Source organism: Excalfactoria chinensis, unplaced genomic scaffold, assembly GCF_039878825.1.
Source record: "Excalfactoria chinensis isolate bCotChi1 unplaced genomic scaffold, bCotChi1.hap2 Scaffold_68, whole genome shotgun sequence".
NCBI lineage: Eukaryota > Metazoa > Chordata > Aves > Galliformes > Phasianidae > Excalfactoria > Excalfactoria chinensis.
The window spans coordinates 777,019-800,328 of NW_027315710.1; the positions used below are offsets into that span (position 1 = coordinate 777,019).

At 49.3% G+C, this 23,310-nt stretch overlaps 2 protein-coding genes across 2 annotated transcripts; both read left to right on the plus strand.

Moving 5' to 3' along the window:
- The first annotated feature begins 7,209 nt into the window (after positions 1–7,209).
- LOC140265115 (olfactory receptor 14J1-like) lies at positions 7,210–7,800 on the plus strand. The gene has a single exon (XM_072360996.1). The coding sequence runs from the start codon at positions 7,210–7,212 to the stop codon at positions 7,798–7,800; it is 591 nt and encodes a 196-aa protein (XP_072217097.1).
- A 9,915-nt stretch (positions 7,801–17,715) lies between these two features.
- On the plus strand, positions 17,716–18,681 carry LOC140265116 (olfactory receptor 14J1-like). Its single transcript, XM_072360998.1, has one exon. It carries the CDS (start codon positions 17,716–17,718, stop codon positions 18,679–18,681), a length of 966 nt encoding a protein of 321 aa, XP_072217099.1.
- The last annotated feature ends 4,629 nt before the right edge of the window (positions 18,682–23,310 follow it).

Genomic DNA, 23,310 nt, shown 5'->3' on the forward strand with positions numbered 1-23,310 from the left:
CCCTTCCAATTCACTTTCTGCTTGCTGTCAGATGGCACGGAACATTTCTTTGGCCACTTTAAGGCATCTGTCCTCACTCTGTTCCCTCCCTGCTCCTTGAGCCCTCCACTGACCATCGCCTTGGCTCTGTACAACACTCCAGAGATTACCAAGTCCAACCCCCCTGCCAAAGAAGATTCCTTACACCATGTCATAGAATCATAGAATCACAAGATTGAATAAGTCCTAAAAGAAATCCAGTCCAATCTTTCACCTATTACCAATAGCTCCCACTAAATCATGTCCCTCAATACATCATCCAGTCGTTCCTTGAACACCTTCAGGTTCAGGGACTTCACTACTTCCCTGGGCATTCCATTCCAGTGCCTGACCACCCTTTCTGAGAAGTAATATTCCCTAATGTCCAGCTTGAATCTCCCTTGCTGCAGCTTGAAACCATTCCCCCTAGTCCAATCACTAATGACACAAGAGTCCGACCCCCAGCTCTCTACAACCTCCCTTCAGGAAACTATAGAGAGCAATGAGGTCTCTCCTGAGCCTCCTCTTCTTCAGGCTTAACATTCCCAGCTCCTTCAGCCTCTCATCATAAGGCCTGTGCTCCAGACCCCTCACCAGCTTTGTTGCCCTCCTTTGAAAACATTCCAGGGCTTCAATGTCTTTCTTGCAGTGAGGTGCCCAAAACTGGACACAGTGCTCAACGTGTGGTCTCACCAGAGCTGAGTACAGGGGGACAATTACCTCCCTTTTCCTGCTAGTAACGCTGTTTCTGATGCAAGCCAGGATGCTGTTGGCCTTCCTGGCCATCCGGGCACACTATTGGCTCATGTTCAGCCAAGCATCACTCAGTACCCCCAGGTCCATTTCCTCTACACAGTCTTCCAGCCACTCCGCCCCAAGCCTGTACCGTTGATCGGGGTTGATGTAGCCAAAGTGCAGGACCCGGCATTTGCTCTTGTTGAACCTCATCCCATTGGCTTCAGCCCGGCTCTCCAGCCTGTCCAGACCCCTCTGTAGGGCCTCGCTACCCCCAGGCTGATCCACACTCCCAGCCAATTTAGTGTCATCTGCGAACTTACTGAGGGCGCACTCAATGCCCTCATCCTGGTCATCAATAAAGACACTGAAGAGGACAGGCCCCAGCACTGACCCCTGGGGAACACCACTTGTGAAAGGTCGCCAGCTGGATTTAACTCCATTCACCACCACTCTCTGGGCCCGGCCCTCCAGCCAGCTCCTTACCCAGCTGAGACTGTACCCATCCAAGCCATGGGCTGCCATCTTCTGCAGGAGAATACCATGGGAGACAGTGTCAAAGGCTTTGCTGAAATCTAGGTAGAGCACATCAACAGCCTTTCCCTCAACCAGCAGATGGGTCACTAGATCATAAAAGGAGATCAGATTGGTTGGTCAAACAGGACCTGCCCTTCATGAACCTGAAGAACAACAAAACCGCTCTTGAAAACTATGTTGAAAGCAATGGGTGGTGGAACATCTAAGCACTGGGAAAAGCATCTGGCAGAAGCCACTTGGTTGGTCAATACTAGAGGATCTGTCAATCGTGATGACCCTACCTAGCCCCCTACACACTATAGAAGGAGATAAGGTCCCTTTTGTACATGTAAAGAACATGTTGGGAAAAGCAGTTTGGGTCTTTCCAGCCTCTGGAAATGGCAAACCTGTCCGTGGAACTGTTTTTGCCCAGGGACCTGGGTGTACTTGGTGGTTGATACAGAAGGATGGGGATGTTCAAGGTGTACCACAAGGGAATTTGATGCTGGGGGAGTGCAGTCAGTAATTCTATGCATCTATGGATATATTTGCACATTTACTGTATTTTAGTTATTATAATTATACATTTAGTTCTGTTACATTTCATTGTATTATTTAGCTATCATAGTTTTATATACGTGTATATATGTATATATATTAACCATGATGTAATAATGTAGAATAAGGGGTGGAATGTCATAGTTTTGTGGTGTTGCTGTCAATATTCCACATCATAACATCATGTGCAGTGTGGATCATTCATGCTCCAGTTCCGTAGAATGGCAGCGTCCCGAGTACTCAGCTCTCGGAGAAGAACTACATATCCCAGAGGACGCCGCAGCCAGAGATAAGTCACGGGAGGAGGACACCTATAATCTCGCTCCCAGGCTGGAGCTCTCTCTCTCTCTCGGACTTTCAGGGAGTGGGAAGAGTTCACAGTAGGCCTCTCGGCTTTTGGGGACTCTCTCTCTGTTTTGTTTGATTTAGTCACCTCAATCATATTATATTATTGTGTATGCCATGGAGCTCCATGGGAAACCCCTATGGGTGTTGGCAACAGCAGGATCACTCGGAGCACTGCCTGGAAGAACAGTGCTGGGATGGGCTGTGCTGGGCCAAAGATGCATAGATGCTACTTGACCCAAAGTGGTGCAGCAGCTCATGGAATACCACTGGACAAACCATGCGCTCTCTGTGAATCCGTAATTGTGATGGTTTATTGACTGACTGCAATCAAACTTGGAGTGCTGAGTTGGGCAGCAACTGAAACGCTGCGCACTGCAGTCGTTGCCTTCTGACGCTCCTCCTCTCAGTCCCTCAGCTGCAGCTTCTGCATCATCTCCACAAGGCTGTTCATCACTGCGGAGAACTGGAAAGAGACAAAGCAAGCGTAGAAGTAGGACAGAAACAATCTAGGGAGATCTCATGAAGAAAGTCAGACCAGTAAACTTCCAGAATGGCCCCATGCGGAACAGCACGTTCCTTTCATGCAGGTCACTGACACTACTTCCCATGACATGCTGCCTATGGTAAGATTCATGCTCTGACATGGGAAGGCAGTTTCAAAGGCTGCAGTGCCCGACGTGGCAAGCTTCCTTATCACAGCCAGACCCTTTGGCTGTTACCAACCACATCCTTCCCAAGCCAGAGGAAGGCGTCCAAGCTCCCCATGGCAGCTCTCACTGACAGTGTCATTTCCTCAAACACACAGCTGGCTGTTTTGCTATGCCATCGCTTCCCTCAGCATTTTATCATCTCTTTCATGTCTGACAGATGGAGGCACTGAGACCAACAAGAGAATCACCGAATCACAGAATTGTAGGGGTTGGAAGGGACCTCTAGAGATTATCGAGTCCAACCCCCCTGCCAAAGCAGGCTCTCTACAACACGTTGCACAGGTAGGCATCCAGGCGGGTCTTGAATATCTCCAGAGAAGGAGACTCCACCACCTCCCTGGGCAGCCTGTTCCAGTGCTCCGTCACCATAAAGAAGTTCTTGCGCACATTCATGCGGAACTTCCTATGCTTAACTTTCAGCCCATTTCCCCTAGTCCTGTCCCCACACACTACTGAAAACAGACCAGCCTCACCACTATGGCTCCCACACCTCAGGTATTTATAAACCTGGATCAAGTCCCCTCTCAGCCTTCTTTTCTCAAGGCTAAACAGACCCAGTTCCCTAAGTTTCTCCTCGTAGGGGAGAAGCTCCAGGCCCTTCACCATCTTTGTGGCCCTCCGCTGGACTCTTTCCAAGAGATCCCTGTCTTTTTTGTACTGGGGATCCCAGAACTGGACACAGTATTCCAGATGAGGCCTCACCAGGGCAGAGTAGAGGGGGAGGATCACCTCCCTTGACCTGATGGCTACGCTCTTTTTAATGCACCCCAGAATGCCATTGGCCTTTTTGGCTACAAGGGCACACTGCTGGCTCATGGCCAACCTGTCGTCCACCAGGACACCCAGGTCCCTCTCAGCAGAGCTCCTCTCCAGCAGCTCATCCCCCAGCCTGTACTGGTGCATGCAATTATGCCTCCCTAGGTGCAAGACTCTACACTTGCTTTTGTTAAACCTCATCAAGTTTTTACTGTCCAGCTCTCCAACCTGTCCAGGTCTCTCTGAATGGCAGCACAGCCTTCAGGCGTGTCAGCCAATCCTCCCAACTTCATTTCATCAGCAAACTTGCTGAGGGTGGTCACTATCCCCTCGTCAAAGTCACTGATGAAGATGTTGAACAAGACCGGACCCAGCGCGGATCCCTGGGGAACACAGCTACTTACAGGTCTCAGACCGGACTCTGTACCACCAGTGACAGCCCTCTGTGCTCTGCCAGTCAGCCAGTTCTCAACCCACCTCACTGTCCACTTATCTATCCCACACTGCCATGGAATGTCATGGGAGACAGTATCAAATGCCTTTCTGAAATCAAGGTAGACTACATCCACCGCTCTCCCACCATCCACCCATTCAGTGACAATGTCGTAGAAGGCTTCCAAGTTGGTTGAGCATGACCTTCCCTTGGTGAACCCATGCTGACTACTTTTGATAACCTCCTTTTCTTCCAGTTGTCTGGAGATGGCATCCAGCACAAGCTTTTCCGTCACCTTTCCAGGGACAGAGGTGAGGCTGACTGGCCTGTAATTACCTGCATCTTCCTTCTTGCCCATTTTTGAAGACCGAAGTGACACTGGCTATCCTGCAGTCTTCAGGCACCTCCACCATTCTCCAAGACCTCTCAAAGATGATAGAGAGTGGTTAAGCAATTACCTCTGCCAGCTCCCTCAGCCCCTGCGGATGCACCCCTTTGGGTCGCATGGCTTTATGAACATTGGTGTGGCCTAGGCACTCACAGACCACCTGTTCCCTGACTAAAGGCAAGTCTTCCATTCCCCAGACCCTCTCAGTAAGTTCCAGGTTCTGGGATTCCTGAGGGTGAGCTTTCTCACTGAAGACAGATGCAGAGAAGTCCTTCAGTATCTCTACCTTCTCAGCATCCCTGGTTACCAGAGCACCCCCCTCACATAGTACGGGACCGGCATTCTCCCTAGTCTTCCTTTTCCAGTTAGCATACTTTACAAAGCCTTTATCGCTACAGCCAGATTCAATCCCAGGTGGTTTTTAGCCATCAAACAGGGGCAACTCCATTGTGCACAACTGCTCTAAGCCAAGAGGAGTCCCATCTCCCATGTGTCTGTGGGGAACTGAATCTCATTTCAAATCTCAATCTTAATCTCAAAGTCAAAAGTTAGGTATTTGGGCCCATAAACAAGTGGGATGTGTGGTTAAGACAAGGGAAGAACATCCTGCACACTAAAGGGAACATGTCTCAAGAACTAGGAACTAGGACAGAATCAGAGTACTTCTATCAAGCATGACAGGGTAAAAAGGACAAAGCAAGGAAGACTTCAAGCCTTCGCGAAGAAGATATCTGTCTTCATCCTCTAAACCACTGGAGGGAGACCCCCACTATAAAGTGCACCAGAGTGAGGGGCAGTATGTAAATGAGTTACTGGAAACAACGAATATGTAGATGAGTTCCACGAAATTTGTTGGATATGTATCGGCTTGGCTTTCAAATATGTAACACTTCTGCTTTCTGGTGTGCAAGGTAGGTGTGGTCCCACTTGCACCCGGTGCCTAATAAACGTATTCCTACTTTATAACCTAACTCTGTCTTAGAGAGTTTGATTCCGCAATCCAAAGCCATGCTACTGGTATCTGTCTGTCCACTTGTGCAAAATTCATCAGACATCCAAGTGTATTTTGCAGAGATGAGCCTGCTGTCTATCAGGAGCTTCCAGCCCTGGAGCCCCAGGGAAATCTCCAAGGCAAGCAGGGAGGAAGAGAAACTCAAATCCTCAGGTGTGCTGAGCTGAACTGGGCTCCTGGGACACAGAGAGTTGATACAAGTGGGCAGTGCTGCAGAGAGACAGCTGTGCCCAGGAGCAGCTCTTGTGCACAGCACAGCCTGCAGCTGAGGGAAGGAGAGGAGAGAAAGGGGAGAGAGCTTGAAGGATGTGTATGGCATGAGCAGACTGTGAGTTTGCTTCAGGAACATTGCTCACAGACCATGACACGGTAAGTCTCACTGCAGGCCATGCAGCTGCTATTCATAGAGGGTTAACTAAAACTGAGACGTTCCATAGCAGATCTGGCTTCTGGCACTGCATGCTTCTTTATTGTGAAAAAACACTTCTGCTTGAGCTGAGGGTTTCCGTGCTGCAGTATGAAAGCACAGCCTTGAGGGCTGCGTGTCCCAGCACGGCTGCAGGCTGTGCAGCCGGGGCTGCAGGCGGGTGCCCAGGGCTGTCCTGCAGAGCAGGGTCCCTGCTGTGCCCCAGGGGCTGTGTGCCGGCTATGGGACTCTGCCGCCTGCCAGGCTCAGCACTCAGCCTGCCCGGGGAGCTGCCCAGAGCGCTGTGTGGAGATGTGTGGGGGGAAGGAGCCCCCCGGCAGGGCTTGTGCTGCCACAGCTGCTGCCTGGGGCAGGGGATCACAGCTCAACTGCACAGCAGAATGTTTGTGAGAGTACTTTGCAAGATGAGATCCAAGGCTGGGATTTTCCATTTCCAGTTCTGAAAGAAGGAGAGAGGACTGGAGGCAGAAATCTAAAAGCGGCTGTCATCTTTGAACACAGCTATGAAACACCTCAGTATTTCTTCTGTCCATCTGTTGTTTTGTGAACAGTCACGCAGGTTGTGCTTTCAGACTCTCCTTCCTGAAAGGATACGATCAGTTTCTGTTCTCTTTGTTTTCTGCAGCCATAATAAGTTCACTTCTCCTGCAAACAGGCTGATTTCTCTAAGACAAAATGAAGTGCACAGGGGCTGGGGCTGGGGTCTCCAAGAGCGGCTGCAGTATAGAGGAAACTATCCAGGAGGCTGGGATATGATTAGGAAATTAGCAGAAGGAAATAGCTCCCTAATCTTCTACTCCTTAAGAGATGGTGAAGCTCATAAAAATAAATACATGTTCTAGAATTAAACGGTCATTTTCCAAAGGGAAAGTATAGTATAGCAGGAGCAGTGTCTCTGAGAATGGTCTGGACTTGTCATTATCTTCTGCACTCTGAGCAGGACTCCAAGCCCAGGAACAGCAGATGCCCAACAGCAGCTCCATCAGCGAGTTCCTCCTGCTGCCGTTGGCAGACACGCGGCAGCTGCAGCTCCTGCACTTCTGGCTCTTGCTGGGCATCTACCTGGCTGCCCTCCTGGGCAACGGCCTCATCAGCACAGCCGTAGCCTGCGACCGCCGCCTGCACACCCCCATGTACTTCTTCCTGCTCAACCTGGCCCTCCTCGACCTGGGCTGCATCTCCACCACTCTCCCCAAAGCCATGGCCAACGCCCTCTGGGACACCAGGGCCATCTCCTACGCAGGATGTGCTGCACAGCTCTTTTGCTTTGTCTTCTTCATCTCAGCAGAGTATTCCCTTCTCACTGTCATGTCCTATGACCGCTACGTTGCCATCTGCAAGCCCCTGCACTACGGGACCTTGATGGACAGCAGAGCTTGTGTCACCATGGCAGCAGCTGCCTGGGGCGCTGGGCTTCTCTATTCCCTGCTGCACACTGCCAGTACGTTTTCACTGCCTCTCTGCCAAGGCAATGTTGTCAACCAGTTTTTCTGTGAAATCCCCCAGATCCTCAAGCTCGCCTGCTCAGGCTCGTTCCTCAGGGAAGTTGTGTTTCTCATTTTTAGTTTCAGTCTAGTTTTTGGCTGCTTTGTTTTCATAGTGGTGTCCTATGTGCAGATCTTCATGGCTGTGCTGAGGATGCCCTCTGAGCAGGGACGGCACAAAGCCTTCTCCACGTGCCTCCCTCACCTGGCTGTGGTCTCCCTGCTTGTCATCACTGCCTTTTTTGCCTACCTGAAGCCCCCCTCCATTTCCTCCCCACTCCTGGATCTGTCAGTGGCACTTCTGTATGCAGTGGTTCCTTCAACACTGAACCCTATAATCTACAGCATGAGGAACAAGGAGATCAAGCACGCTCTCAGCAAGGTGTTGCAACATGCTCTATTCCAGCTCCCATAAAGTGCACATCTTTTTCACACATTTTCCGAGTGATGGTTCTTTATGTTTTATGCATCTTTTATTGTTTGATTGTATAACTGTTATAGGTCAATCTGCAATAAATTGTTGCAAGTTATGTAACTACTTCTTTCCTACCTACTTTCCATTTTCTCACTCCAAGAACTCGTGTAAACATCGAACCAGATTCCCTGAATAGGTTAATATATAAATAGAAAGCTTTCAATTTAAACTTTTCCTTTTGTCTTCTCTCTTTCTCCCTTGTCTGGGTCTGAGGGAGGTACAGCCACAGACAGGAGCACAACGTGCTCCTTTCAGTCCTTCTCTATTTTCACTGCCACAGTGCTCTCAAGTCCTCTCATTTGTGCTGGCCTGAAGGTTTTGTGTGTCTCACGACAGTCCTGTTTTCTCTACAACAGCACTCCGGGGCTGCAGTCAGTAGCCGGCAATATGAACGGCTGTGTCAGAGCTGGTCTCCTTGCTGGCACTGCCATAACAAGAGGGCCCCATCAGAGCAGGACCAGAGAACTGGAGGCCTCTTCCAAAGCTGGTGTAAGGAATAAACCTCAGGAGCTGCTCCCTGAGAAGACCTCGAGATCTTCTGGTGCTCTTCACTGAGTGACGGGGTCAGTTTCAAGAGTACCCAGGAGATCTGTATGGGACTCAGGGCAGTGCTGTGGTTCCGAATTTGTTGGGTTAAATCTATTTACTAAGACAGACAAAAAGAAAAGCAGTATGATTGTGACTTAGATCTATATCTATATATATAAACACATGCTTACATACGGTATATTTTCACATATATGTAACAGAAGCAGTTGCAAAAATATATGCATAGATACTAATTCATATGCATATCTTTTTGAAATTCCAGAACCTTTTGCAGGGGTTTTAACAGCCACAGGGTTCACAGTAGAATCTGCAGCTACTGTTGGGCTGTTGCAGGAACTGGGGCAACTTCAGAACTCATTGTCAGAGCTGGAATGACCACAGGACCTCTGACTAAGTTGGAGCAGCCACTGGGCTCATTGGGGAGGTTGGAGCGACCACAGGGCTGTACTTCCTGGCACAGCGCACCTCCCGTGGGAGGCAGTTGTTTCAGTTTCTTATCACAATACATGGAACAGTAACTTGGCCCCCAATATTCTACCAGTTTCTCAGGATCCTGCACGGAGATGAAGTTCCAAAGTCCTGGGGGTACCCACTGCTTCATGGAGCTCCCCAGACCGTCCCACATCCCCTGCCATGCAGAGCCTTCTCACCTTGGGTCAGATCTCTCAGTGATATTCTTGAATAATTGTTTAATCTCAAACATAACCTGGAACACATTAATGACACGTAGCAATGGGAATGTGCTGGTGTGAGCATCCCACGGATAGTCAACATCCTCAGGAGCTACTGGAACTAGCTCTCGATCTCCAGGACAAAATGAAGTGAGAGTGAGTCTGAGGGACTACTGGAAGGTGTCCTCCCTTCTCTCCTCCGTAGCCAGACTCCCTGAGGAGTCAAAAGTAAAGAGTTTAATTACTAATCTTATCAACAATGTTGCTTCCATAACTCAAAGATGACCTCAGAGATAAATGTGCACAAAACGTTCTTTTGTCAGCTGCCGATTTTATCGCTGTCTTGTTTGATTTAGTAGTTGCAATTATATTGTATCATACTGTGTTATCTTGTATTCCAATATTGCATTTAGTAAAATAAGTTTTCTCCTTAGATTGCTGCCGCTGTTATTGTCCAGTCCCCTCCTTCCAGGGGCAGCAGCCTCTATCACAGGTAAATCTAGATATCTTGATTACAATTCGCCAGCTGGAGAATCAGGGAGTGATCAGTAAAACTCACTCACCTTTTAATAGCCCCATATGGCCAGTGCGTTAAGCCAGTAGAGAATGGAGGCTGACAGTAGACTAACGTGGCCTGAATGAGGTCACACCTCCACTGAATGCTGCTGTGCCAGACATACTGGAACTCCCGTATGAGCTGGAGTCAAAAGCAGCCAAATGGTATGCCACCACTGACACTGCTAATGCCAACTAACAAGAAAGAGACACAGTCTTTCCTGGGTGTAGTGGGCTTTTGGAGGATGCATGTCCCAAACTACAGCCTCATTGTAAGCCCCCTTTATTAGGTGACGCGGAAGAAGAATGATTTTACATGAGGCCCTGAACAGCAGCAGGCTTTTGAGCAGATTAAACAAGAGATAGCCAGGAACATCCTCTACACTGCTGCTGGAGAGAAAGGTCCCAGTTGGAGTTTGTGGCAAAGAGCCTCAGGAGAGACCCGAGGCCGACCCCTGGGTTTCTGGAGTCAAGCGTATAAGGGGTCCGAAGAGTGCTACACTCCAACTGAGAAGGAGATCTTAGCCGCATATGAGGGGGTTCGGGCTGCTTCCGAAGTAGTTGGTACTGACATGCAGCTCCTTCTGGCACCTCGACTGCCAGTGCTGAACTGGATGTTCAGAGGGGAGGTTTCGTCCACCCATCATGCTACCAATGTCACCTGGAGCAAGTGGATTGCACTGATTACACATCGAGTGAGGATGGGGAACCTCAATTGTCCAGGAATTTTAGAAGTGATCATGGACTGGCCTGAAGGTAAAAAGTTTGGAACGTCACCAGCAGAAGAGGTGTCACATGCCGAAGAGGCCCCACCATACAACGAACTACCAGAAAATGAAAAAAATATGCCCTGTTCACTGATAGGTCATGTCGTATTGTAGGGAAGCATCATAAATGTAAGGCTGCTGTGTGGATTATGTAGTTCTACTTCAGACAAAAGGGTCTTTTCCCCCCTGTAGGGCAAAGGAGGGCAATGACAGAGCCTTTATTTGAGAAAAAGGTGCTATAGGAAAAGATATCAGAAGGAATTAACTCACCCCTCATGGTAACAGCTCGGAGAAAGGGATGAGCTGAGGAATGTGACCCTCCCCCCGTTCCTACAGGCACACTGCAGTAGAAAAGGGAGGTCAGAAGAGGGGAACCCACAGACTCAGACTGCATGGAAGTAGGGTGGCTCCAGACCCACCCGCCGCTCCAGGCACTCATTACTCCCCCAGTTCACCCACTGGTTCAGTCTGTGAGCCTGGAATTCCACTGCACCCCCACAGCACACCCGGACATGCCACTGCCTTCCTGACTATTCCCATTCCAGATTTGGTAAGGAAATACAGCACATAGCAAGTCTGATAGATTCTGTCAAGAGGAGTGCCATTTATCAGAGCTCTGGTTGTCAACCTACCCTTCCTGTACTATAGGTCCCCCACCCTTTTTTGGCTCCAGTTGTATCACCGTACTCACTACATAGAACTACATGCAGAGGATATGTACATAGCAGAATGTGTAGGTGACGTCAGCAGCACTGTCGGTGCTCAGTCGAGTTAGAGAGCTCTCTTAGTTTCTTGTAGCATCAGAATAGTCTGTTTATTGTGTTCAGCGTACATCTTCTATACTGTTCACTTACGAGCAAGACATTCCTGTTCCTCTAGCAGTTCCTCTAATCATTTAATTGGTCCCAGCTTCTCCTAGTCAACAGTGATAAAGGATGAAAGTTTTCTTAAGAGTAACAGGATTTACAGTGCATATCAATGGAACCTCCTGTCCACCCTTAGAAGCAAACAGACACTGCTTGCTCTTGTCTCACACTCTGGTCTTCCCAGTTTTCACAGTGATAAGGTCTACCAAAGAGTCTGATAAGCTCTTTGCTGACTTGCTCACAGTTACATCTACCCCCACAGATACCTCCCAACTACCTGGCTGATCTGTCCCAGGGAGATTACTGGAATTTGCTCCATCTCTCCAAAGTCTGATGGACTCTGTTGTCAACTTCTTCACTGTGATTCTATCTATCCCTTCCTATCTGTGTCTAACTCATTTCTTGTACAAATATTCCCTGTGAAAGATAAAACTCAATAGACGCAGCTTGGACATGGCATGCAGTTGATCTCTGTGTCTTACTGTTCATTCAATTGCATCACCTTTCCTTCTGTTTGTTGGCCCCCCAAAAAAGAGATATCTTTCCTTTTCCATGTGCAGCTGGTTCTGACCTATTGTCCAGCTGCTCACCCACCACGTTCTGTTTCTGTCTAGCTTTGGGGAGAAAGCCAAGAGGAGAAAGAGGGAACAGGGTGTTCCACTGGAGTGCTATGCAGATTGGTTTATTCAGTGGTATAAAGGCTGGAACTGCTTGCAGCAGCTCTGAACACCTCACAGTCATGGAGTTATCTAGATCAGTCTATGTCTGTGACAGGTGGAGCAGTAAGCCCGTGAGCCCCCCTGTCCCTGACAGAATGGGAAGGGAAAAAGGGAAAGGGGTAGGGAGATGGGAGCTGGGCTCAAGGAAATTAAACAGAGCAGCAGCAACAATCTAAGGAGGAAAACTTATTTTACTAAATGTGATATTGGAATACAAGATAACACAATATAATTCAATCTAATTGGAATTGAGGCTAATAAATCAAGTGAAATAAGAAAAAGAGAGAGGTTTCCGAAGACCGAGAAGCCTACTTTGAAATGGAAGGTGCACGGCTTGGATGCACAGCCACACCAGCTGCCAGGCAGCGAGAGACAGAGTGAGCTTCACTTTCATGACGTGTTTCCCTCTCCGACCGTGAGCTCCTCTGGGACATGTAGTTCTTCTTCTCTGTGCTCCACATGATGTCATGATATTGGAATACCAATAGCAAAGATTACAATACCATGACACTTGTTTCAATTCCAGTGTGTCATTAAGAAATAGACCCATGAATTGCCCAGCAGCCAATTTGTATTTTCTCCCCTGGAAAGGCACAGTGTGCAGCCATCCAAAGAGAGGCGCTCCAGCCCCCACTTGTCCTTTAGGCAGACTTCATTCCCATGGAAAACTGAAGTAGCCATATTTAGGTCTACTTTGGTTTTTGGCATTCCAGTGCTTGCAGTGTCTCCTAGCAGTGCACAGACCAAAGTGTTTGACTGTGCAATTGTCATTTAAACAATGTTTAAATGGTGTGCCCTGGTGGCGCAGTGGTAGAATTGCTGCTTGCAGCACCGGTGGCCCGCGGTTCGAATCTCCCCTGTGGCGCAAGGGGTGGAAGTGCCGCTTCGCTACACAGAGGGCTCGAATCCCGGGAGTTGGACTCGATGATCTCTAAGGTCCCTTCCAACTCGCATGATACTGTGATACTGTGTGTAATGTTTACACCTATGACAAATATCCCAGTGCTTTTAAAATTTTGACACTCTCTTTTTATTTTATTTTTTATTTTTTAAAATCACTATTGTAATTAAACAGAAATAATTGAAATCAAAATGTTTTGTTATTTATCTGTTAACAATACTGTATATTTTATGAAATTCATCAAAGACAGAATGCTTGTGTTGGAAGGATCACCAAGTTCCAACCCCCTGCCAAAGGGAGGTCCACCAACCTTCAGCGAGAAGAGCTGCTCCAAAGTAATGCCTCCTATTCTATTAAGTGGGCTGTAAAATCAGAGGCGGATGTTGGAGGTTTGGCTGTAGAGGTCGAACATTGCCACCAACATCCCATTAAAAACTGCTGTCGTGTGACAGATGACAGCAGAGGGGCAGTCTGACATGGAGGTGCACATGAAACAAAGGTGTGCCACTGAATTCCTCCAAACAGAAAACAGGTGCACTGGTTGACATTCACCAAAACTTGCTGAATGTTTCTGTAGACCAAATGGTGGATGTGAGCAGAGTGAGGCAGTGCGAGGTGTGTTTCAGCAGTGCTAAGTGTGGGTAACCGTTGCTTGGTACATTTGCTTGTGAGCATGGCATGTAGGCTCCTCTTCCCTCCCCTCAGTTTCCCATTGGTGTTCTCCAGGCTTCTCCTGACCTCCTCATGTCAGTCATCTCATTAGGGGCAGCTTTCAACCTACCAGCCTAGGCTCCAGAATGGCTCCTGTGGAACCTGGGTAACTTTAATCGGATCTTTGTGCAGGATTCCTCAACCACAGACCATCCTGGAGGCAGTGACCTCCTCTGTGTACAAAATGGAAAAAGCCATGAAGGAAGCTGTGATCAGTGGAGTGGAATTGTGGTCAATGGAGTGAAATCGAGTTGGCGGCCAGTCTCAAGCGGTGTCCCCCATTGCTCAGTGCTGGGACCGCTTCTGTTTAACATCTTCATTGATGATCTGGATGGGGGGATTGATCTGCCTGAGGAGAGAAGGGCACTACAGAGGGACCTGAATAGACTTCATCGATGGGCCAAGTTTAACGGAATGAGTTTCAATAGGGCCAAGTGTCAGGTCCTGCATTTTGGTCACAACAACCCCAGGCAACCCTACAGGCTTGGGGAGGTGTGGCTGGAAAGCTCCCAGATGGAAAGGGACCTTGGTGTGCTAATGGACAGTCGGCTGAATATGAGCCAGCAGTGTGCCCAGGTGGACAAGAGGGGCAATGGCATCCTGGCTTGGATCAAGAATGGTGTGGTGAACAGGACTGAGGAAGTCATCCTGCCCCTGTACTCGGCACTGGTGAGGCCTCACCTTGAGTACTGTGTCCAGTTTTGGGCACCTCAGTACAAAAAGTCATAGAGGTACTGGAGCAGGTACTGAAAAGAACAACAAGGCTTGTGAAGTGCTTGGAAAATCAACCCTATGAGGAGAGGCTGAGGAAGCAGGGGCTGTTTGGTCTGTAGAAAAGGAGGCTGAGGGGAGACCTTAATGCTCCCTTCCAGTATCAGTAAGGTGCTTACAGAAAGAACAGGGCAAGTCTCTTCTCACTGGTGACAAATGACAGGACGAGGGGAAGTGGACTCAAGTTGTGCCAGGGCAAGTTCAGGTTCGACGTTAGGAAACACTTCTTTACAGAAAGGGTAGTTAAACACTGGAATGGGCTCCCAGAGAGGTGGATGAGTCACCATCCCTGGATGTGTTTAAGAGCTGTTTGGATATGGTGCTCAGGGATATGATTTAGCTGACGGTTGTTGGAGTTAGGGTACTATGGTTATTCTGTGGTTGGACTCTCCTGCTGGAGAGGAGCTCTGCTGAGAGGGACCTGGGCGTCCTGGTGGACGACAGGTTGGCCATGAGCCAGCAGTGTGCCCTTATAGCCAAAAAGGCCAATGACATTCTGGGGTGCATTAAAAAGAGCGTGGCCAGCAGGTCGAGGGAGGTGATCCTCCCCCTCTACTCTGCCCTGGTGAGGCCTCATCTGGAATACTGTGTCCAGTTCTGGGCTCCCCAGTACAAAAAAGACAGGGATCTCTTGGAAAGAGTCCAGCGGAGGGCCACAAAGATGGTGAAGGGCCTGGAGCATCTCCCCTATGAGGAGAGACTTAGGGAACTGGGTCTGTTTAGCCTTGAGAAAAGAAGGCTGAGAGGGGACTTGATCCAGGTTTATAAATACCTGAAGTGTGGGAGCCATAGTGGCGAGGCTGGTCTGTTTTCAGTAGTGCGTGGGGACAGGACTAGGGGAAATGGGCTGAAACTTCAGCATAGGAAGTTCCAAATGAATGTGCACGTGAACTTCTTTACAGTGAGGGTGACAGAGCACTGGAACAGGCTGCCCAGGGAGGTGGTGGAGTCTCCTTCTCTGGAGATATTCAAGACCCGCCTGGACGCCTACCTGTGCAACGTGGTGTAGGGAGCCTGCTTTGGCAGGGGGGTTGGACTCGATGATCTCTAGAGGTCCCTTCCAACCCCTATAATTCTGTGATTCTGTGATTCTGTGATAAAGACCGCCAAACAGGACAAAGGCCTGACAACATCAGGCTCCCATCTGTCTGCAAAGGGCATCTTCCACTTGCTCTCCCTGATAAGGAAGACAGGAAGAGACACTGTTGGTCTCCTCTGTTTGCCATTTCCATTAGCTCTGACCTGGCAGCTCTGCCATCCCCAGGCAGAGCTCAGTGCACTCTCACAGAGGGCAGAAGCACTTCCTTGTCTCCTCGCCCATCCATCATAAAGGCTCTGTATCCCCCTTGCACTGCAGTGCACTTGTGGACACCATTAAACTGTGTCCCTGTGGTCCAAAGAAGAGCTCATGCCTGCACCTCTTCCATGAATTCTAGTTTATTGTGTGTTGGATTTTGCATTAGTGCAAAACCACCGAATTAAACATCCTGATTGGAAAGCATCATTGGACATAGCCCGACTGGTTAGCTCATCTATGGTATTAGTGTGCAGAAGGTGGCACACAGACATTTGTCCGGTCGTGGGTGTTGGACTTGACGTAGCAACATGGACACTCCAAGGGCATGGCTTTCCTGAAGGCCCTGTGCTGCACTTGCAGCTACATGTGAGTTCACCAGACAGCCGGTGCTATCCCCTATCTGGCCTCCAGCTGATGCTCAGGAAGGAGGTGTCTATCACATGGATTTCCCACACAGTTTACAAGCACTGGCAGACACCCAAAAACAGCCCAGGCACCTTGGGCATCACATCAGAGTCTGTGTGTGAGCAACTGCCGCCCTGCTGAAGGACTAAGGACTCAGAGCAGGAGCTCACATGCAGGCAACACCTTGTGCACATCGGAACTGGACCAGAGGAATCCCAGCTCCTATGTGTCCATGGGGAGCTGAATCCCATTTCAGTGCTAGGGTTTCCCTTCAGGGATGAGATGCCTGCAGTAACTCAGCTGAATCACTGCTTTGCACAGCAGAAGTCCACCCCTCTCTGTCTTTCTCTGGGTGCCCTTTTTGTTTCATCAAACTATCTCTGGTAGGACTCCCCATATGTCTTGAATCAGTCACTGACCACTAGACACCTGGTGTTTAATTCATCAGATTTCAAAGTACAGTCATGATGCTGTTGTCTTTCAGGAGCTGTTTGCCACGTGGAGCCAGGGACATCTCAGGGGAGATGAGTGGGAAGGATAAGGATGACATCCGCTGCTGCTCAGCTGGGCCAGGCTCCTGGGACACAGGGAGCTCATACAAGTGGGCAGCAATGCAGAGAGACAGCTATGCCCAGGAGCAGCTCTTGTGCACAGCACAGCCTGCAGGTGACAGAAGGAGAGGAGAGAAAGGGAAGAGAGCTTGCAGGATGAGTGAGGTGTGAGCAGTCTGTGAGCTCATTGCAGGAGCATTGCTGACAGATCATGACACGGTAAGTCTCACTGCAGACCATGAGCTGCTTTTCATAGAGGGTTATCTAAACTGGGACATTTTGTTGCAGATCAGGCTGCAGGCACTGAGTGTTTCTTTACTGTGGAAAAAGCCTTCTGCTTAAGCTGAGGGCTTCTGTGCTGCAGTGTCAGAGCACAGCCCTGAGGGCTGCGTGTCCCAGCACGGCTGCAGGTGGTGCATCCAGGACTGCACCCTGCTGCGACCCAGGGGCTGTGTGCTGGGTATGGGACATTGTGGCTTGTCAGGATCAGCACTCAACTTGAACAAGGAGTCGCCTTGGCAAGCCACGACCCAAGGTAGGAATTTTCTTTTTTTTTTTTTTTTTTTTTTTTTTTTCTTAGTTAAGAAATGGAAAAGGATTGGAAGCAGAAATCTGAAGGGGGCTGTTTGCTTTGTGAACTGTCACACGTGATGTGTTTTCATCCTCTCCTTTCAGGGAGAGGAACCTTATAAAGGGTGGAAGTAGTTGAAATTATCATTTTTTGTTGATAAGAATAATGCACTTATATTGCAAATAGGCAGGTTTCCTGAACAGAAAGTGAAGGGCACAGTGGTTGGGCTTGAGGGCTTTAAGAGCAGTGAGGGTAAAGATATGAGACATGAAACAGATGAAAAAATCCAGGGAGATGGGATAAGATTAGAAAATGAGAGGAAGGTAAAAGCTCCTTATGCTTTTTCTGCTTATAGGATGTTGAAATTCATGAAATTAAATTCAAGTTGTGGTGCTAAATGAACACTGACATAGAAGAACAAAAGCATTTCACAGTATAGTAGTAGGAGTGTCTCTGAGAATGGTCTGGACTTGTCATTATCTTCTGCACTCTGAGCAGGACTCCAAGCCCAGCAACAGCAGATGCCCAACAGCAGCTCCATCAGCGAGTTCCTCCTGCTGCCGTTGGCAGACACGCGGCAGCTGCAGCTCCTGCACTTCTGGCTCTTGCTGGGCATCTACCTGGCTGCTCTCCTGGGCAACGGCCTCATCATCACAACCATAGCTTGCGACCAGCGCCTGCACACCCCCATGTACTTCTTCCTGCTCAACCTGGCCCTTCTCGACCTGGGCTGCATCTCCACCACTCTCCCCAAAGCCATGGCCAACGCCCTCTGGGACACCAGGGCCATCTCCTACGCAGGATGTGCTGCACAGCTCTTTTTCTTTCTTTTCCTCATCTCAGCAGAGTTTTCCCTTCTCACCGTCATGTCCTATGACCGCTACGTTGCCATCTGCAAGCCCCTGCACTACGGGACCTTGATGGACAGCAGAGCTTGTGTCACCATGGCAGCAGCTGCCTGGGGCGCTGGGCTTCTCAATTCCCTGCTGCACACTGCCAGTACGTTTTCACTGCCTCTCTGCCAAGGCAATGTTGTCAACCAGTTTTTCTGTGAAATCCCCCAGATCCTCAAACTTGCCTGCTCAGACTCCTACCTCAGGGAAGTTGTGTTTCTCATTTTTAGTGCCGTTTTATTCTTTGGGTGCTTTGTTTTCATAGTGGTGTCCTATGTGCAGATCTTCATGGCCGTGCTGAGGATGCCCTCTGAGCAGGGACGGCACAAAGCCTTCTCCACGTGCCTCCCTCACCTGGCTGTGGTCTCCCTATTTCTCAGTTCTGGCTTTTTTGCATACCTGAAGCCCCCATCTGTTTCCTCCTCATCCATGGACCTGATGGTGGCACTTCTGTACTCCATGGTACCTCCAACACTGAACCCTATTATCTACAGCATGAGGAACCAGGAAGTCAAGGATGCAGTGAGGAAAGTGATTAACAAATGTGTTTCACAAACATTCGACTGCCCATCATTTGGAATTCATGACATGTAATGCAGCTTTTTACTGATGCAAACTCTTTGTTTTGTTTTGATCAACTTTTGTAACTGTAATTTATTATTATTGTTATTTTAATACTGTTATGTTTTTCACAGAAACATCATTACTCAAACCAATTCCTCTTTAACTTGTAACTTTGTAGTAGCCCAGACGCACTGTACATAATGAACCAGGCTCTCTGCGTACCTTAACAGAATAAAGGACATACAGTGACTCTGTCTGTTCTCCTTCTTGTGAGACATTTCTGGAGCTATCGGGGTGAGATGATCTCAGAAACCCACAGTCCAGCAGGAAGCACACGGCTGTTCATCAGACTGTGCGGTGACTTCAGCCTGCAACAGCTGATGGGCCATCCCTGGGCTCCTGGCTGGGGTCTGTGCTTTCAGGTTCACGTCTGTCAGTGCCTCTGTGTTGTGTTTTTGTGATTTCTGTTGTCAGAATTCTACAACAGAACATCGTGCAGAACAGTGGCACTTAAGGATTCAATATACTCTTTCTGTGTTACCACTGTTTGGGGCATTTTGGGTTTCTGGGGTGTGGGGGCGCAGGTTCGGCATCCCTGGAGGACTTGGCATGAAGAGGAAGCAGGGTGGGACTCTGGACCTGATTCCAGCTGCTCTCTGCCTCTGGCTCCTCATGTTCTGTGTCACAGTTGCACATACCTATAATCAATTAAGAGCACGGATGAAGACACCTGCCTGGTCCCTGTCCACACTAGTTCATGTAACTGACAATACAGTATTTGGACTGGTCTCCAGGTGCTCATCCCAGTTCCTTATGCATGCTCAGGGTGACAGCTTAGTTACCATGCTGTCAGTCCCTCTGAATGCGTTCCTTGAAACTGTAATTTAAATTCTGTGGGGGAAGCCTTCCCCAAAACCGGAGAATGCTGATTGGTGCAGAATATGGAGAGGTTTAGGAGAGAGCTTAGAAGTGTGCGGACACCCAGTGTCATGGGATTTTACTTTTGAACAGCCGTGGGACCCTGAGAAATGAAGCAAGTAACTGACTAAGGGATGGTGCAGCTCAGAAAGATCTGAGGAGGAATGGCTTATCTGGGCCTTAGCTTGTGCTTACCCAACTCTATATAATACTACTGTGGAGAGATAGAGTTTCCAAACTGAGACTCAATCCAAAAGGGGAAACCTCCAAGTCGATCTTGGTCAATCACAGGAGGCAGCAGTATCAGTGTCAGTTGCCCCTGTTGTCATGGTTTTGTAATGTTGCTGTCAATATTCCAGAATCACAGAATCACAGAATTGTAGGGGTTGGAAGGGACCTCTAGAGATCATCGAGTCCAACCCCCCTGCCAAAGCCGGCTCCCTACAACATGTTGCACAGGTTGGCGTCCAGGCGGGTCTTGAATATCTCCAGAGGAGACTCCACCACCTCCCTGGGCAGCCTGTTCCAGTGCTCTGTCACCCTCACCGTAAAGAAGTTTTTGTGCACATTCGTGCGGAACTTCCTATGCTGAAGTTTCAGCCCATTTCCCCTAGTTCTGTCCCCACGCACTACTGCAAACAGACCAGCCTCGCCAGTATGACTCCCACACCTCAGTTATTTATAAACCTGGATCAAGTCCCCTCTCAGCCTTCTTTTCTCAAGGCTAAACAGACCCAGTTCCCTAAGTCTCTCATCGTAGGGGAGATGCTCAAGGCCCTTCACCATCTTTGTGGCCCTCCGCTGGACTCTTTCCAAGAGATCCCTATCTTTTTTGTACTGGGGAGCCCAGAACTGGACACAATATTCCAGATGAGGCCTCACCAGGGCAGAGTAGAGAGGGAGGATCACCTCCCTCGACCTGCTGGCCACGCTCTTTTTAATGCACCCCAGTATGCCATTGGCCTTTTTGGCTACAAGGGCACACTGCTGGCTCATGGCCAACCTGTCGTCCACCAGGACGCCCAAGTTCCTCTCAGCAGACCTCCTCTCCAGCAGCTCATCCCCCAGCCTGTACTGGTGCATGCAATTATTCCTCCCTAGGTGCAAGACTCTACACTTGCTTTTGTTTAACCTCATCAAGTTTTTACTGCCCAGCTCTACAGCCTGTCCAGGTCTCGCTGAATGGCAGCACAGCCTTCAGGCATGTCAGCCAATCCTCCCAACTTTGTATCATCAGCAAACTTGCTGAGGGTGGCAACTATCCCCACGTCAAAGTCATTGATAAAGATGCTGAACAAGACCGGACCCAGCGCGGATCCCTGGGGAACACAGCTACTTACAGGTCTCAGACCAGACTCTGTACCACCAGTGACGACCCTCTGTGCTCTGCCAGTCAGACAGTTCTCTACCCACCTCACTGTCCACTCATCTATTCCACACTTCCTCAGCTTCATTATAAGGATCTCATGGGGAACAGTATCAAACGCCTTTCTGAAATCAAGGTAGACTACATCCACTGCTCTCCCCCCATCCACCCTGACAGTGACAATGTCATAGAAGGCTACCAGGTTGGTCGAGCAGGACCTCCCCTTGGTGGACCCATGCTGACTACTCCTAATAACCTCCTTTTCTTCCAGTTGCCTGGAGATGGCATCCAGCACAAGCTTTTCCGTCACCTTTCCAGGGACTGAGGTGAGGCTGACTGGCCTGTAATTACCTGCATCTTCCTTCTTACTCATTTTTGAAGACAGGAGTGACACTGGCTATCCTGCAGTCTTCAGGCACCTCCCCCATTCTCCAAGACCTCTCAAAGATGATAGAGAGTGGTTAAGCAATCACCACTGCCAGCTCCCTCCGCCCCTGTGGATGCACCCCTTTGGGTTGCGTGGCTTTGTGAACATAAGTGTGGCCTAGGCACTCACAGACCACCTGTTCCCTGACTAAAGGCAAGTCTTCCATTCCCCAGACCCTCTCAGTAAGCTCCAGGGTCTGGGATTCCTGAGGGTGAGCTTTCTCACTGAAGACAGATGCAAAGAAGTCCTTCAGTATCTCTACCTTCTCTGCATCCCTGATTACCAGAGCACCCCCCTCACATAGTACGGGACCGGCATTCTCCCTAGTCTTCCCTTTTCCTGCTAGCATACTTTACAAAGCCTTTATCGCTACAGCCAGATTCAATCCTAGGTGGTTTTTCACCTTCAAACAGAGGCAACTCCTTGTGCACATCTGCTCTAAGCCAAGAGGAGTCCCATCTCCCATGCGTCTGTGGGGAAATTAATCTCATTTCAATCCCAGGCTTTTACATCTGAAGATGAGAAACCTGCACTGACTGCCTCAGCTGAATGATGATCCTGCAAAGGAGAAGTCAGAGGGTCCCTGTCCTTGTCTGCGTGTCTATTTTAATTAAGGGCCAGGAGCAAAGCTCTCCAGATGAGGCATTTGCACTTCTGCTAGGCAAACACGATCTGTTAGGACAAAATGGCATAGTAAAAGAGTTAATCTCAAAGTCAAAAGTTAGGTATTTGGGCCCATAAACAAGTGGGATGTGCAGTTAAGACAAGGGAAGAACATCCTGCACACTAAAGGGAACATGTCTCAAGAACTAGGCCAGAATCGGACTACTTCTATCAAGCACGACAATAGGTCAGAGCAAGGAAGACTTCAAGCCTTCGCGAAGAAGATATCTGTCTTCATCCCCTAGACCACTGGAGGGAGACCCCCACTATAAAGTGCACCAGAGTGAGGGGCAGTATGTAAATGATTTACTGGAAACTACGAATATGTAGATGAGTTCCACAAAATCTGTTGGATATGTATCGGCTTGGCTTTCAAATATGTAACACTTCTGCTTTCTGGTGTGCAAGGGAGGTGTGATCCCACTTGCACCCGGTGCCTAATAAACGTATTCCTACTTTATAACCTAACTCTTAGTCTTAGAGAGTTTGATTCCGCAATCCAAAGCCATGCTACTGGTATCTGTCTGTCCACTTGTGACAAATTCATCAGACATCCAAGTATATTTTGCAGAGATGAGCCTGCTGTCTATCAGGAGCTTCCAGCCCTGGAGCCCCAGGGAAATCTCCAAGGCAAGCAGGGAGGAAGAGAAACTCAAATCCTCAGGTGTGCTGAGCTGAACCAGGCTCCTGGGACACAGAGAGTTGATAAAAGTGGGCAGTGCTGCAGAGAGAGAGCTGTGCCCAGGAGCAGCTCTTGTGCACAGCACAGCCTGCAGCTGAGAGAAGGAGAGTAGAGAAAGGGGAGAGAGCCTGAAGGATGTGTATGGCATGAGCAGGCTGTGAGTTTGCTTCAGGAACATTGCTCACAGACCATGACACGGTAAGTCTCACTGCAGGCTATGCAGATGCTATTCATAGAGGGTTAACTAAAACTGAGACGTTCCATAGCAGATCTGGCTTCTGGCACTGCATGCTTCTTTATTGTGAAAAAAGACTTCTGCTTGAGCTGAGGGTTTCCATGCTGCAGTATGAAAGCACAGCCCTGAGGGCTGCGTGTCCCAGCACGGCTGCAGGCGGGTGCCCAGGGCTGTCCTGCAGAGCAGGGTCCCTGCTGTGCCCCAGGGGCTGTGTGCCGGCTATGGGACTCTGCCGCCTGCCAGGCTCAGCACTCAGCCTGCCCGGGGAGCTGCCCAGGGTGCTGCGGGGAGACGTGTGGGGGGAAGGAGCCCCCCGGCAGGGCTTGTGCTGCCACAGCTGCTGCCTGGGGCAGGGGATCACAGCTCCA

Excerpts from the sequence above, each read along its gene's own strand:
- LOC140265115 (XM_072360996.1), top strand. The coding sequence starts at position 7,210 with ATGTCCTATGACCGCTACGTTGCCATCTGCAAGCCCCTGCACTACGGG.
- LOC140265116 (XM_072360998.1), top strand. The coding sequence starts at position 17,716 with ATGCCCAACAGCAGCTCCATCAGCGAGTTCCTCCTGCTGCCGTTGGCA.